Source organism: Amphibalanus amphitrite, unplaced genomic scaffold (genome assembly GCF_019059575.1).
Source record: "Amphibalanus amphitrite isolate SeventyFive unplaced genomic scaffold, NRLGWU_Aamphi_draft 000244F_arrow, whole genome shotgun sequence".
Classification (NCBI taxonomy): Eukaryota; Metazoa; Arthropoda; class Thecostraca; order Balanomorpha; family Balanidae; genus Amphibalanus; species Amphibalanus amphitrite.
The window spans coordinates 626835-640782 of record NW_024881739.1 but is presented as its reverse complement, the minus strand read 5'-3'; the positions used below and the strand labels follow the sequence as shown (position 1 = coordinate 640782).

General features: G+C 52.6%; 1 protein-coding gene across 1 annotated transcript in view; it reads left to right on the top strand.

Moving 5' to 3' along the window:
* The window catches only part of LOC122386226 (neuroligin-2-like), a 152409-nt gene that overhangs the window by 69735 nt on the left and 68726 nt on the right, over positions 1 to 13948 (top strand). The window contains exon 2 of the mRNA XM_043375222.1: positions 9370 to 10020. Coding sequence (XP_043231157.1) covers positions 9585 to 10020 — 436 coding nt within the window. The 5' untranslated portion in view covers positions 9370 to 9584. The remainder of the gene's footprint in view (positions 1 to 9369; positions 10021 to 13948) is intronic.

Sequence of the window (13948 nt, the reverse complement as noted above, 5' to 3'; positions counted from 1 at the left end):
TCGCTGCCGTGCGGTAGCCCGCGGCCGGGCCCCCAGGGGGCCCGCCGTGTCGGGGCCGCACGGGCGGGGAACCGTCGCCCGGCCCAGGGCAGAGACGAGCAGGTGAGACCGCGGCCGGCCGCCCCCAGGCGGCCGCCGTGTCGGCCCACCTGTCGCCGCGCAGGCGGCCGGGGTTCGCAGTCCGGGCTGGGCGACGTCAGTGCGAACTTGAGCCGAGCTGCACCAGGGACCCACACCGGCGGAGGTACCGCCGCAAGGCAGATGAAGACCAGCGCCAATGACGGCGACACCGAGCGCCCGCGGCCGGGACCATATTCTGTCCCGCCGTGTCGGGGCTCGCCACCCGTGATGAGGCATCGAACTTTTGGATTGATTGTGTAAGAGCAAGTATTGCAGATCCGTACGTCTCCTGCCAGGAGAGCCCACGGCCAGCGGATACAACGGCTCCGCCGTAGTGAGCTCCGCGTAAGACACGCTGAGAGTAAAAGCTGGCGACACCAAGCGCGCGCGGCCGGGACCAATTCCGACGCGCCGCGGCGGGGCCCGCGACCCGTGATGCGGTATCGAACGTCTGGATGAATTGTGCGACAGCAAAGCTCGCAGGTTGCTCGCGTCATACCACGAGAACCCACGGCCGGAAGACACAACGATCCTAAGACGTCATGAGAGTAATGACTGAGCACCCGCGGCCGGGACCGTGCTATCCCGCCGTGTCGGGGCCCGCAGACCGTGATAGGATGTCGTATATGAGCCGCGCGCCAGGTGGAGCAGTGAGACAGTTTGATGCCGGAGTCGGGCCAGCCGGAGTGATGCCGGAGTTGGGATGCCGGAGTATCACCTAGCGGGAGCCGGAAGAGACGATCACAATCGTGTAACGCGACTCCAAGGCATGTCATGGCAGGCCTGTACTGGGCACCAGGGGACGCTCCGAGCGTCACAAACATTCTGAGAGCGAGACAGAAATCCTCTACCATCATCGCGGAATAAACCAATTAATAAGAAACAAGGAGCTCAAAACAGAACTGATTGGTCAAGTGTCACATAAAAAGCGGGCGATTTAGATGACGATGTCGGTAAGCGACCGCAGAGGGGGAGCTGTTAGTATTGCCTACGACGCTTAACGACGATGAAACCGTGCCATCCAAATTATTGGATGGCAACCGAGTCGCCCACAGAAAGAGGAATCGGCTGGAAAGAACGACGGTGTCGTGTCGCGGTATAGAAGTCAAAGAGGTGGTGTGGCGATCAGAGAGGAGGTAGGTAGCGGGGCCAGCGTAGGCACAGTGTGCATCTCCGGCAGCGGCAGCTGCTCCGTAGGGGGCGGCAACGGCAGCGGTAGCATGACACGATGAGTTAGCGCTTGTCGCTGCATCGCAATGTCCGCCATCCAGCATCACCCGCCGACCTCCTCGTGGACCAGGTGACGCCGGCTGTTTACCCGCGCGCTGAGCACCGTTTGGGTAGGCACCGTCTCCGTAGTGGGAGGCGGCTGAGGCAATTGCCGAAGCTGCGCCCCGCTCCGTGCAGCAGTACCCCGCAACCAGCCCCGTCCGCGAATTGTGACCAAGCGCGGCGGGGCCGGCCTGAGCCCGCCGTCGACGCAGACCGGTAGAGGGTTTCTCGGCATGCCCGATGTGCCATGAAACAAAGGTAAACATAAACGTCAGTGAAGACAAATGCATGAGACACAGCGATAGGTATTCCCCGCGGTGCCATCATCGCCGCCAGGGGCACTAGCGAAGGAAATACTTTGAGAAGTGCAGTGAGGACGGTACGACACTAGGAACTCGTGGGAGCATCGTACACCGACATACTATGCCAAAAGCAGAATAAATAAAAGCACATTATCATGTGAGGTGGACAGATGCAGGGTGGTCATTTGGAATAGATGTAAAGGCAATTGGAAACATCAGCCCTGTTTGAAGCGAACAGGGCAAAAGCAAAACCAAACGCACCCATCGAACCACACGGTGTGACATTGTATCTGTATCGCAGTCAGTCCTCAGCGTCAATAGCCGGCTAAGAGGAGATGCCCAAAGTATACACCTTCGCGGACCGCCGACCAGCTGAGCTGGATCATGCTCACGGGCCACACCAAAGACAGTAACGCGCACGGCGGAAGCGGCAGCCAGTAACAGTTGTTATATCGTACCAACGATAGGGACCGGACCGACCACCCACGGCGTGATACTTATGAGCTGACCGCAGCCCCGCCGGTAAAAGCTGTTAGGAAGCCTTCACGCAAGAAGCCGATCGTGGTGTGAGAGAAGCTGACCGAGCTCGACCGGTAACACCTATTAGTGAATATGTGTCCGGAATTCGTAACTCGCCGCTAGAATTATTTTCGGTCGCAGTAAAGTTGACAATGTCTCCAACTTGCGAACAAAACTCGGGTGGTTTTCCCCGCGCGGTATGTCCGATTTCCACACCCTTGTCCTCACATAGGTACAAGGTCCTACAGCGCCGAGAACCCAAGCAACTAGCAATCCTGTTCGTCGCTAATAGCGCTATCCCCGCGAGAGACAATCCAGGCAAGCTCACCTCCTCCATCTTCCCCGTCCGCGGCTGGAAACGGGCAAGCGGCGGTTCGGCTATCGCGCTGCAGCTCTGCTGAACAGCCTGCCACCTCACCTGTCGCAGCTGCCTCCCGCCGTGAGTGAATGTGCAAATGTTCTGAATGATTAGATAAGCAACCGCGGATATGGATTCTGAGCAGTAATCGCCACGCACGTTGTATGTGGATCACTCTGAAATGTAAATACGATGCAATACAATACAATACAATATCATCCGCACTGTATGGGCTTATCGCTGCCAACCGGCAGAGAAGAGCTCACCGCTGCTCCGCCGTAACTGTCGATTATCTCATCAGGACGGTAGACTCCATTGGAATGAATCTGTTCAGCTGCATGTATACAAATGAAGAAATAAAGAGTGAACACGCACGGTTAGCGGGACCCGAACATACGCAACCCGCCCCGGAAACTCGAAGGCGAGACCAAACCCCGCCATTGCGGAAGATATCAGGGCGGGAACAGCCTCCGCCATACCGGGAATATACCAGGGTGGGAACAGCCTCCACCATTCCGGGAATAGACCAGAGCGGGAACATTCTCCGCCATTCCGGGAAAATACCAAGGCGGGGGGGCCACCTCCGCCAGTCCGGAAATATACCACGGCTGGCACAGCCTCCGCCATTCCGGGAATATACCGCGGCGGGAACAGCCTCCGCCAAGCCGGGAATATACCGCGGCGGGAACAGCCTCCACCTATCCGGGAATATACCACGGCTGGCACAGCCTCCGCCATTCCGGGAATATACCGCGGCGGGAACAGCCTCCGCCAATCCGGGAATATACCAGGGCGGGAACAACTTCCGCCATACCGGGAATATATCAGGGCGGGAACAGCCTCCGCCATTCCGGGAAGAAACCACGGCGGGGACAGCCTCCGCCATACCGGGAATATACCAGGGCGGGAACAGCCTCCGCCAGTCTGGGAATACACCACGGCGGCCGGCGGGAACAACTTCCGCCATTCCGGGAATATATCAGGGCGGGAACAGCCTCCGCCAATCCGGGAATATACCAGAGCGGGAACAACTTCCGCCATTCCGGGAATATATCAGGGCGGGAACAGCCTCCGCCAGTCTGGGAATACACCACGGCGGGGACAGCCTCCGCCATACCGGGAATATATCAGGGCGGGAACAGCCTCCGCCAGTCTGGGAATACACCACGGCGGGAACAGCCTCCGCCATTCCGGGAATATACCAGGGCGGGAACAAGCTCTGCCATTCCGGGAATACACCAGGGCGGGAACAGCCTCCACCATCTTGGAAATATACCGTGGAGGGAACAGCCTCCGCCATGCCGGGAATAGACCAGAGCGGGAACATCCTCCGCCATCCTGGAAAAATACCACGGCGGGGGCCACCTCCGCCGGTCCGGAAATATAACACTGCTGGCACACCCTCCGTCATTCCGGGAATATACCAGGCTAGGAGCAACCTCCGCCATTCAGGAAATATATCACGGCAGGAGATATCTCCGCCATTCCGGGAACTTACCGGATCGGGTACAGCCACCACCATAAGACAATTAAGTCTTACAAAACACGCAAGTTTGCGGCGAGATATCGACGCATCCAGCGTGCAACGCCGGGCCGCCCAGAAAGCAAAGCTATCGCCCCCCAACAGCAGCATGCTGAAACGAAAATGAAGAAAAGGCAAGGAGGGACGTAACCAACGGCATGTGGACGGAACGGAGCAGTGCCGTACCCGTTACTAGTCCGGGAACGTACGGCTAAACCCGGTAACTGCCATAATGAGAGTCGGTGCCAAACTCTTGGATGCCGGCAGTTCGGCGGGCACAACGTCCACCAGCCCCCGTGAGTCCACCCACCTCCGGTGACAGCAGGAAAATCATCTGCAGTTAAATAAAGAACACGTCGCGGGGGCTATGGCGGGTATAATGTCCGCCGGTAATTGGCCGGGAACAACTGCTGTTGGTACGGGCAGAAAGAGAGAAAGGAAGAACGTTTCTCGCCCCTCACGGTAATCATGTAACACACCCTTACCCCATCCAAGCGAAATACGCAAGCGATCCTGTACCGGGAATCGAACCCGGGTCGCCCGGGTGAGAAGCGAGCGCTCTACACCTGAGCCACGACGCCCATACAATCCGTACTCCCGGGGCGGGACGACGCTCTGCGACAACACTGGGTAGGGGAGGGGAGCGAAACAAAGAAGGGGGGACGCGGCCCTACCCAGGCCCGGGCCTGGGTCAGAGCAGCGTGCCTCGCATGTCATACACCGAATATGGGGGCAAAATGGAACTCGACGAGTAGGGGAAGTTGGGGGAACGCCGAAGACTTTTTTTCTGACGCCCGTAGCACGCAAGGAAGACAACATAAGCTATTCTTGTTGGCGTCATTCGAGAGGCCAGTCTTTTGCCTTTCAAACATACCAGGCGCATTTGATGAATTCGCATACCGTTAAGCGCACAAATTAAAAATATCAAAGAAGTGACTTTTTCGGCGTTGCCCCGGACTGCGGGGAAAGCCGAAAATGGGAGAAATGATCTACGGGGAATGCCGACATTGATGTTTTGCCATTTTATCTCAAACTTTATCCAGAATTGATCAAAGCTGACACGCGTTTTAAGAGCTTGAGGACGCGGTGCACACTGGAAGTTATAATTGTGTGATATAATAAGAACATGCCAGGTAAATCATTCCTTATAGGTAACAGGCCGTTGTGTCGGTTGAAAGTGTAATTTGTGTGACTAAAAATACGCGTTGCTATTCTACAGCAGTAAAGTCCACGTAGCGTGCTTTTAACACGTGCGTAATCGCACGTTTTCGGCATTACCCCAGCCTGCCATACTTTCATTTGCAGGCCCATAACTTTTCAACGTGCTGTATAAATTTCAAATAGGCAACACACTTATGCAAAGACATGCTAAAGATTACTTGACCGAATTGGCCAGGCAAACGGTAGCATAATGAGTAAGAAATGCAGCTTCAAAGGCGCATGTAGTACAAGGGAAACGTACCTTGAAAACGCTCTTGGCGCCCTCACAGTCGAAGTATTCCGAATGACGACTCGTAACAAACATGCGATAATTGTAGTCACTTAAGCTTCAGAGCATCACTGACAGGTGGCATCCATGTCTTACGGTTTTCGAAATATCTCGAATTTCGGCTTTGCCCCAACTCCGGCATTGCCCCAACTTCCCCTATGCATGAACGGCCGGTGGCGACCGACGCCGTAGAGCGGGAAAATGGCGACAAAAAGCACGCAACCAGGGCCCAGGCGATGGTAAACCGAGACAACGCGTCTAGGTCTATACTGCCATCAGCAGAGAGTATGTCCCAGATGTCGGAACGTAATCACCAACCTGGATGCCAGCAATGTTTCACAAGGCGTGCTGCCGCAGTGAGACTCCAGTAGAAGACTTAAAACCAATAACTACAGCGAACAACGACTTTTTTGCTGGCTCTGCGTCGCCTGTCGCTGCGTCGGTAGGCAGACAACTGAATCAGTGACAACTGAACCAGGGACAACTGAACCAGTAAAACTGAACCAGGGACAACTGAACCAGTGACAACTGAGCCAGTGACAACTGAACCAGCGACAACTGAACCAGTGACAACTGAACCAGCGACAACTGAACCAGTGACAACTGAACCAGTGACAACTGAACCAGGGACAACTGAACCAGTGACAACTGAACCAGTGGACAACTGAACCAGTGGACAACTGAACCAGTGGACAACTGAACCAGTGGACAACTGAACCAGTGACAACTGAACCAATGACAACTGAGCCAGTGACAACTGAACCAGTGACAACTGAACCAGTGACAACTGAACCAGTGACAACTGAACCAGTATGACAACTGAACCAGTGACAACTGAACCAGTGACAACTGAACCAGTGACAACTGAACCAGTGACAACTGAACCAGTGACAACTGAGCCAGTGGACAACTGAACCAGTATGGCAACTGAAACAGTGGACGACTGAACCAGCGGACAACTGAACCAGTGGACAACTGAACCAGTGGACAACTAACGTCGTACTGCGCTGTATAGATGTAAGGTAGCGCGTGGCTGGACGGACGGTCTGTGCCAATCTGCCGGTCTGCCAATTGATCTGTGTCCGATCTATTAGAGTGTCCGTCCGAGAGCCGTACGGCGGCTGACAGGGCTGACAGAGCCTGGTGGTCGCGAACTGGTGTGGTAACCGTTACGCCCACCTGGGACGCCCGAATAGTTAGCAACGTATAAATAATATTCACTTTGATGGCCTAACGTACTCGGGACAGACAGGGCACGCAACGTGGGCTTGGCAGAGTTCAGCCCGCCTGGGCCCAGAGGAATCTCCGGTATATAAATGGATTCACTGCTCGGGCTTAGTGCTTACATCGGGCTTACGCCAAACGTCGCACAACTAGGGCTAAACAACGGCTGTCCTGAGCTCGCCGAGAGGCCCAGAGGGCATACCTCCGGCAGAGCATAGGCTTTAGTCGGCGTTTTTGTGTCCTTTAGCCCAAGCGCTAGCCGACTTTAGTCCAAGCGCTAGCCGACTTAAGCCCGACTAAAAATCTCGGGCAAGCCGCACTTCAGCCTGCTTGGGCCCGGAGTAAAATTGCTCGCTGGGCTACTGGTTAGTGGTTCAGTTGTCACTGGTTCAGTTGTCCACTGGTTCAGTTGTCCACTGGTTCAGTTGTCCACTGGTTCAGTTGTCCACTGGTTCAGTTGTCACTGGTTCAGTTGTCACTGGTTCAGTTGTCCACTGGTTCAGTTGTCACTGGTTCAGTTGTCATACTGGTTCAGTTGTCACTGGTTCAGTTGTCACTGGTTCAGTTGTCACTGGTTCAGCTGTCACTGGTTCAGTTGTCACTGGTTCAGTTGTCTACTGGTTCAGTTGTCCACTGGTTCAGTTGTCCACTGGTTCAGTTGTCCACTGGTTCAGTTGTCCACTGGTTCAGTTGTCACTGGTTCAGTTGTCTCTGGTTCAGTTGTCACTGGTTCAGTTGTCACTGGTTCAGTTGTCCCTGGTTCAGTTGTCACTGGTTCAGTTGTCACTGGTTCAGTTGTCCCTGGTTCAGCTGTCACTGGTTCAGTTGTCCCTGGTTCAGTTGTCACTGGTTCAGTTGTCCTGGTTCAGTTGTCACTGGTTCAGTTGTCATGGAACCCGCTGCGTCAACTGCGGGTGCGGCGGCGCCGCCGCGCCGGCTCAGCCGCCGCAGGTTGACAAGCGCTTAAGTTGGCGACGACCGATAAAAGTCTTTATACGCCGTTGGCGCATAAACTGCCATTTACCAGCGATTAGGGTATGAGTTACCTTTTATTGGAGCACTACATTGTAACTAGCCACGTCCGTGTCTAGTAGGTAGTAATGCTGTTGTACAAGAGGGCCAGTATCGCCCTCCCCTAATGAATTATTGAATCGTCAGTCGTAGCGCTGTCTGCTAGAACGGGTCATCAAATAGGCTCTAGCAGTTTAGAGCAATAATGTGACAGCTACGCTTGGCACTACATTGAGATATATCGAATGGACCTGGAGATTGCCACTCCATTTATCTGATTCGAACTCATTAACATCGCAGCTATTTAGACCAACAACACGAGCAAAACAGGAAAGGAGCAACACAGGACTGCGAGAGCGGGGAAACATACAACTGAGAGTGGGATAAAAGAACGAAGCAGAGCATGGAAAACATGCACATGCTAAAGCTCACAGAGCTGGAGTAAGAAATACCAGTAGTACCTACGTATAGACGCACGCAAAAAAAAAGTCTCAGAAAAAAAGAACCCATGTGATTTTTTATCAATTTATCTGCATGTCTGTCTTTGTTGTTTTCCCTATTTCCCTCGCTTCGATTCTATCTTGTCCTCATCTGCATAACCAGCGTGGATTCTGCAAAGTACGGAGCAAACATAACTGAGCTGAATGGTGGGAATTTCATGGTGCATAAATTATTGAACAGCAGCCAATTTCCAAATGAATATGCATTGTCTGCAGCAAATAAATATTAACGTAGTGGGCCGATACAGGGGCAGAATTATTTTATTATACTAGCGCGAACTCGTAAGACGCACACTTAGCTTGCAATATTTATGTATGCATAATAATTATATAATTTATATGAAAGCAAATGCCATCTTAAAACCAGCAAATGTCGAAGGCTGAAAGCGGGATACTTGGTATGCCAAAGCTGCAACGGGATAGCTCACCCCGACTGGATTCGGAGGACCCGGCTCGCTCATGATGTGAAGAAACTATTCAAAGCCGTGACATGTCCCGCGCTCGCCCGAGCGCCGCTGCTCAGGCAATTTGCCTCAGACTCTGCTGATATATCGTCCCATATTTTAGAATATTTTGAGTAGGGAGGTTGGAGCTACTGAAGGGAAGTTCAATTAGGCGCCAAATGTCAGTGAAGAGCAATGCATCAATGCTAGATCGTTTCCGAGTAGGTTAAACTAAACTCCATGCCGTGCACTTTACGGCTTTCTCCTTTCCTTTTGATTGAGGAGTAAAATACCCGTGCTTGTAGTTATCCTATTTTATAAGCGAAATGGAAAGTGTAAAACACGCCAAACCCGAAGCCTCATTACCTATTGGTGCACCTGTTTTTAAGGCGGACGATGGTTAAATATCAAATATGTTATTTGTATCACAACTTTTTCGGCCTAAGGGTGTTTTAAAATATCGACTTTCTTCAGCTGTACTTGTTTCGCTCGCATCCATAACGCAGCGTGTTGCATAAACAGATTGACCAGTGGCTGCAGGGCAGTGCTCTCTCCATACGGTTACACACGACCGTCATCACCTGACATGACGCTATCCGTCATTTCCAGCGTCACGGTGGCATCCTGCATCCTCTGATGACGTCCCTGTGACGTCACGGAGCGGTCGGCGCGGCGCAGCGGCGGCGGCGGCGGTCCGCTCGCCAGTCGTCGGAGGGAGCCGCCCGGGTGTCCATGACGGAGGAGTGCTGGACCCGCCGCGGAGTGCCGGTGATGTGAGTGTCGCGCCGCCGTGTCGCCGCCGCTGAGCGGAGTCTGGTGCCGCCATGGTGCGTGTGGCGGTGGTGCCGCGCGTGACGCCGCTGGTGCTGGCGCTGGTGAGCGGTGCCGTGGCCAGCCGGCTGGTGACCACCCAGTACGGCCAGCTGCAGGGCTTCCTGCGCTCGTTCCAGCGCTATCAGGTGTCGGGAGCGCCCGCCCTCCTCCCCGTGAACGTGTTCCTGGGCGTGCCGTACGCCCGGCCGCCGCTCGGGTCGAACCGCTTCTCTCCGACCCGCACCCTGGCGCCGTGGAAGGGGACCGGTGTGAGGAGCGCCACACAACTGGCGCCCGTGTGTCCTCAGAAACTGCCCGCAGAGCACAGGGAGGAGGCGCTGAGGAACATGCCGCGCGAGGCGTTCGAGAGAACACAGCGGCTCCGGGCGCAGCTGAAAAATCAGAGCGAGGATTGTCTCTACCTGAACGTCTACGCGCCTGCTCATCGTAAGTAAAAAATGGATGAGCGGTATGAGAAAGGAGAGAGAGATGGAAAGAGAACGAGGTAGAGAGAGGGAGAGAGAGAGCAAAAAAAAAGAAAGGGGGGAGAGAGAGAAAAGGAGGGTAGAGAGAAGGAGAAGGAAGGAGAATAGAGATGCTGGGCGAAGGAGGATGGGAAGTTAATTGGTCATGTCATAGGATTTTGCTTCACCAGCCTATACATGGAGTATGATGCTTTTGTACCGTAACCTTCAAACTGCAGTTTACCTGCCTTTTTAGTGGTATTATTTGCGAGGAGTATTTATCAAAGGATGTCCCAAAAGCTCTTCATTTTTTACAGAATGCAGAAGAACGCCACTAATCCAACTCTCCGCGGCTGAGGAGGTGTGGAGGTGGTGTCATTTCTGATGTGTTTTTTTTTTGTCGCGATTACAAAGAACACGTTAGCTCCAGGGAGGAGCTGAGAATCGGCCCACCTGACTTTGATTAAAGCCTGATATGAATAATCGAAGTCACAAAACTTTTTGCAACTTTTTAAGTCACAAATCTTGTTAAAAGCTGTACCTACTCGTATTGCTAGCGCACCTGATGCAGTGCGATCACAGGTGATACTGCGATCACATGCAGTATCACCTGTGATGATACTGCACCTGATGCAGCATCATCACAGGAACTCAACAACCGATGCATCTCGGCGACCAAAATGAATTGAATGATGTTTTAGACGCGTGCATATCATTTCAGAAATTATTTACATTCCCAAATAGAATTTGTCGATGCTTGTACTTGAACTCGCCAAAGTTCGGGACAACGGCGCCGCTTAATTTTCCGTCTGACAGACTCCATTGATTAAGCAATCACCCGAATTTCGGGTGTCATAACACTAGAATTCCTGCACCGACATACGCTCCAGTGCGGCGCTCTGAACCGGCACAACTCTGAACTCTGACGCTGCGCTGTACAAAGCGGGAATCAGGGCCGGATTTCGGCGCAGGTCGTGCCTGAGCCATCCTCTCAACAAAGACATTTGTCGGTGGCTCAGCGGGTCAGTTACACGAGCACGGGCGCTCCATTCGGCGAGCGTCCCGGGACTGAGAGATTGCCCCTCGAATGGACTCTGCAGTTAGGGTCCCATAAACCTGAGTGCCGTCATGAGCTCACCTTGGCCAGTTCGACAGGGGATGCTGCAGACAGGGAAACCAGTAAGGCAGACACTACAGATGTGCCGGCCCGGTACAGACGCGGCGAAATAGCTGTTTGTCCACTGAGTAAAAGTACTACGTTACGTTTTGTTAAGACTGCGACTGCTTCTTGATATAGGAATGTTCTGATATTTTTATATGTGAAATTCGATCGGACGATTAGCTTGCAAATCCGCATTTGGACAAAACTTTTTGGAAAACACTTGACTGCGCACATCATCATTGTGGCATCGATTTTTTTACTTTTACTAGCTGTATGGCTATCAATGCATTTGATCCAAGTTCCTTTTCGGTTGGTGGTCTCATCAACCTATAATTTCTTCCCGGACCACTGCCACGTCTTTTCCTTTTCTTCATATTTCTTAGGTCGACGAGGCCATTCGTCAACCTTTCAGAATAGGGATCACAGCCGTCCGCTCAATCCCAGTTTAAAACTTTAAGCTGCTCCGTTCGAAAATCATCGACTACCATTAAAGTTTCAGCCTTTTACAAAAATCCGGCCGGAGACGCGGCGGCAGCCAGCCGAAATGGCGGCCGGTGTCCTTTGATCCCTACATTGATGTGACTAATTAGATCTGACTCTTATGAAGCTCCGATACAGAGAAGAGGCTGATCACGGCTGGTGACAAAAAGGCGCTTTGGCACCCGCATCATTGCGACTCGTGGCGTTCTGGAGTCGCACATTGTCGAGCCTTTTCTGCGGAAGGCCTCGCCTCCAGCTGCCAGCGTGTGTCGACGTCGAAATTCTGCGGTTCGCCTTCGATCAAGGGCCCCATAAATTGAGAAGTGGAGCAAGATGAACGAGTCAACGGGCTGACTGAAGCCAGTTCAGCGACCGAAGCCGAACCGATGTGACCATTTCAGATATTTTCAGCGCTCTGATTTCACAAGAACTGGGAGCAGCTTTACGGATCCACGCATGAGAAGAATTCATGCCAGAAAATATCACCCAAACTTCGGTCGAAATTGAAAGTAAAACGGCGCTAAGGATAAAAACCTAAGAGGCCGTGCAAAGAGGACGTAGGGACAGAGGAGAGAATGCCCGGGGTTGAAAGTTGAACAAAAACTCATTAAAGTCGGGCGGTAAGTTGGCCAGCTGCGCGGGGAGGGTTGGCAGCGATGAATGGTCGGCGCCGCCGTCTAAGCACGTCCTCCGGCGCTCTTAATCGGCCTCCGTAATCTCAAAATATGGCCTCATATCGGCCGACGGCCGTCGCCATGAGATGACCGCCTCCCGCCGGCCTGTCTGGCGTGTCTCTCCGTCGCCATGGGATGGCCGCCTCCCGCCGGCGGCCTGTCTGGTGTGTCTCTCCGTCGCCATGGGATGGCCGCCTCCCGCCGGCCTGTCTGGCGTGTCTCTCCGTGCCGTGTGCCGGAGTTCGGGCCGCGGGGCCTGTTTTCAGCGAGCGAGCGCGCTGTCACTGTCAGCGTTCAGCTGCACAGCGCTGGCGCAGTTTTTCTCCCCTCCGTATGTCTGGTGTTCGTAATTGGATAAACTAAATGGAAGGACGCTGGTGGAACGCTTCAGATGTGATACGTGTGGATGCCGCGGCACACTGGGACCCAATGAGATTATCTAAAACGTAAGTGCATTGTGGAATACATACCGCTCCGGGGCAGGTATTGAGGCCGCCGGCCATTAATCGCACAATGCGATGACAGCCCTGCCTTTAGCAGTCGTTCAAATGTGCTGCGATGTCATTATAGACTCGATTCCGTTGTATTCAATATTACAGATTGAGACAGATGTGATCCGCTTTGTTTGGCTGTTGCCAGGAACAGTTTAATTCGGAGGTAGTGAGAATCGGATGGACTAGCCCGGGGATCGGTCTTACCACTAATTGAGACGGGACGATACCACGGTCTAACCGACAACAGCGACATATTTAAACAGCTAACTGTGTGGTCGCTGATATTTAACGGTGTTCCGATAGAAATCAATGTTTTGCGCTCAGTTATATCAGTTATATATCAGTTATAATATCAGTTGATAAATTGTCACCATATATCTAACAACAAAGTGACGAGTGTATTAGAACTCACTCATGCATCAATAAAAGATGAACCACGGACGAGAAGAACAAGATAGTTCGAACGCCTCGGAGTGGTAGTGCATCTTTAAGTTTCACTTTGAAACTCGCAATGATTGCAATAGCATTATTCCGATCATACCTGCTTATCGCTTATTGCGCCCAGTGTACCGTTTTGTAATGGCACCTATTGAATCTGTACTCGCTAAAAATGACAACATCGAGCATGCATTTCATAAACGAATCTCATTTCATTTATTTATTACTCTCATTTACTTACAGATGGAATCAGGCCAGGGTCCTGATCGAAATCCCCGCTGTTAATAAGTGAATGATTTTGCGTCCTCTAAGCTTCTTCGAATGTGATGAATGACTGCAGCTCTATGAAGACACCAGCTGCAGTACATAATATGTAACTCAATAACGTCTGTAAGTGCGTTACGTCTACCAAAGAAAAATCACTATGCCACTTTGTAACCCATACTGCGTGAGTCGAGCAGGTTGAGGCGAGGCATCTTTGATATCTGACCCTCGCAATCTTTGAGCTGTTAATTTTTCTAGACATTCCAAAAATCATTTTTCTATTGGTACAAACAACAATGAGCTTTCGACAAATGCAGCTGTGCAGGCCCACCAACACTAGTGTAAAAAGGTGCGCAGTCAACATACACCCGCAAAGACGTATTTAAGTCAAACGTACGC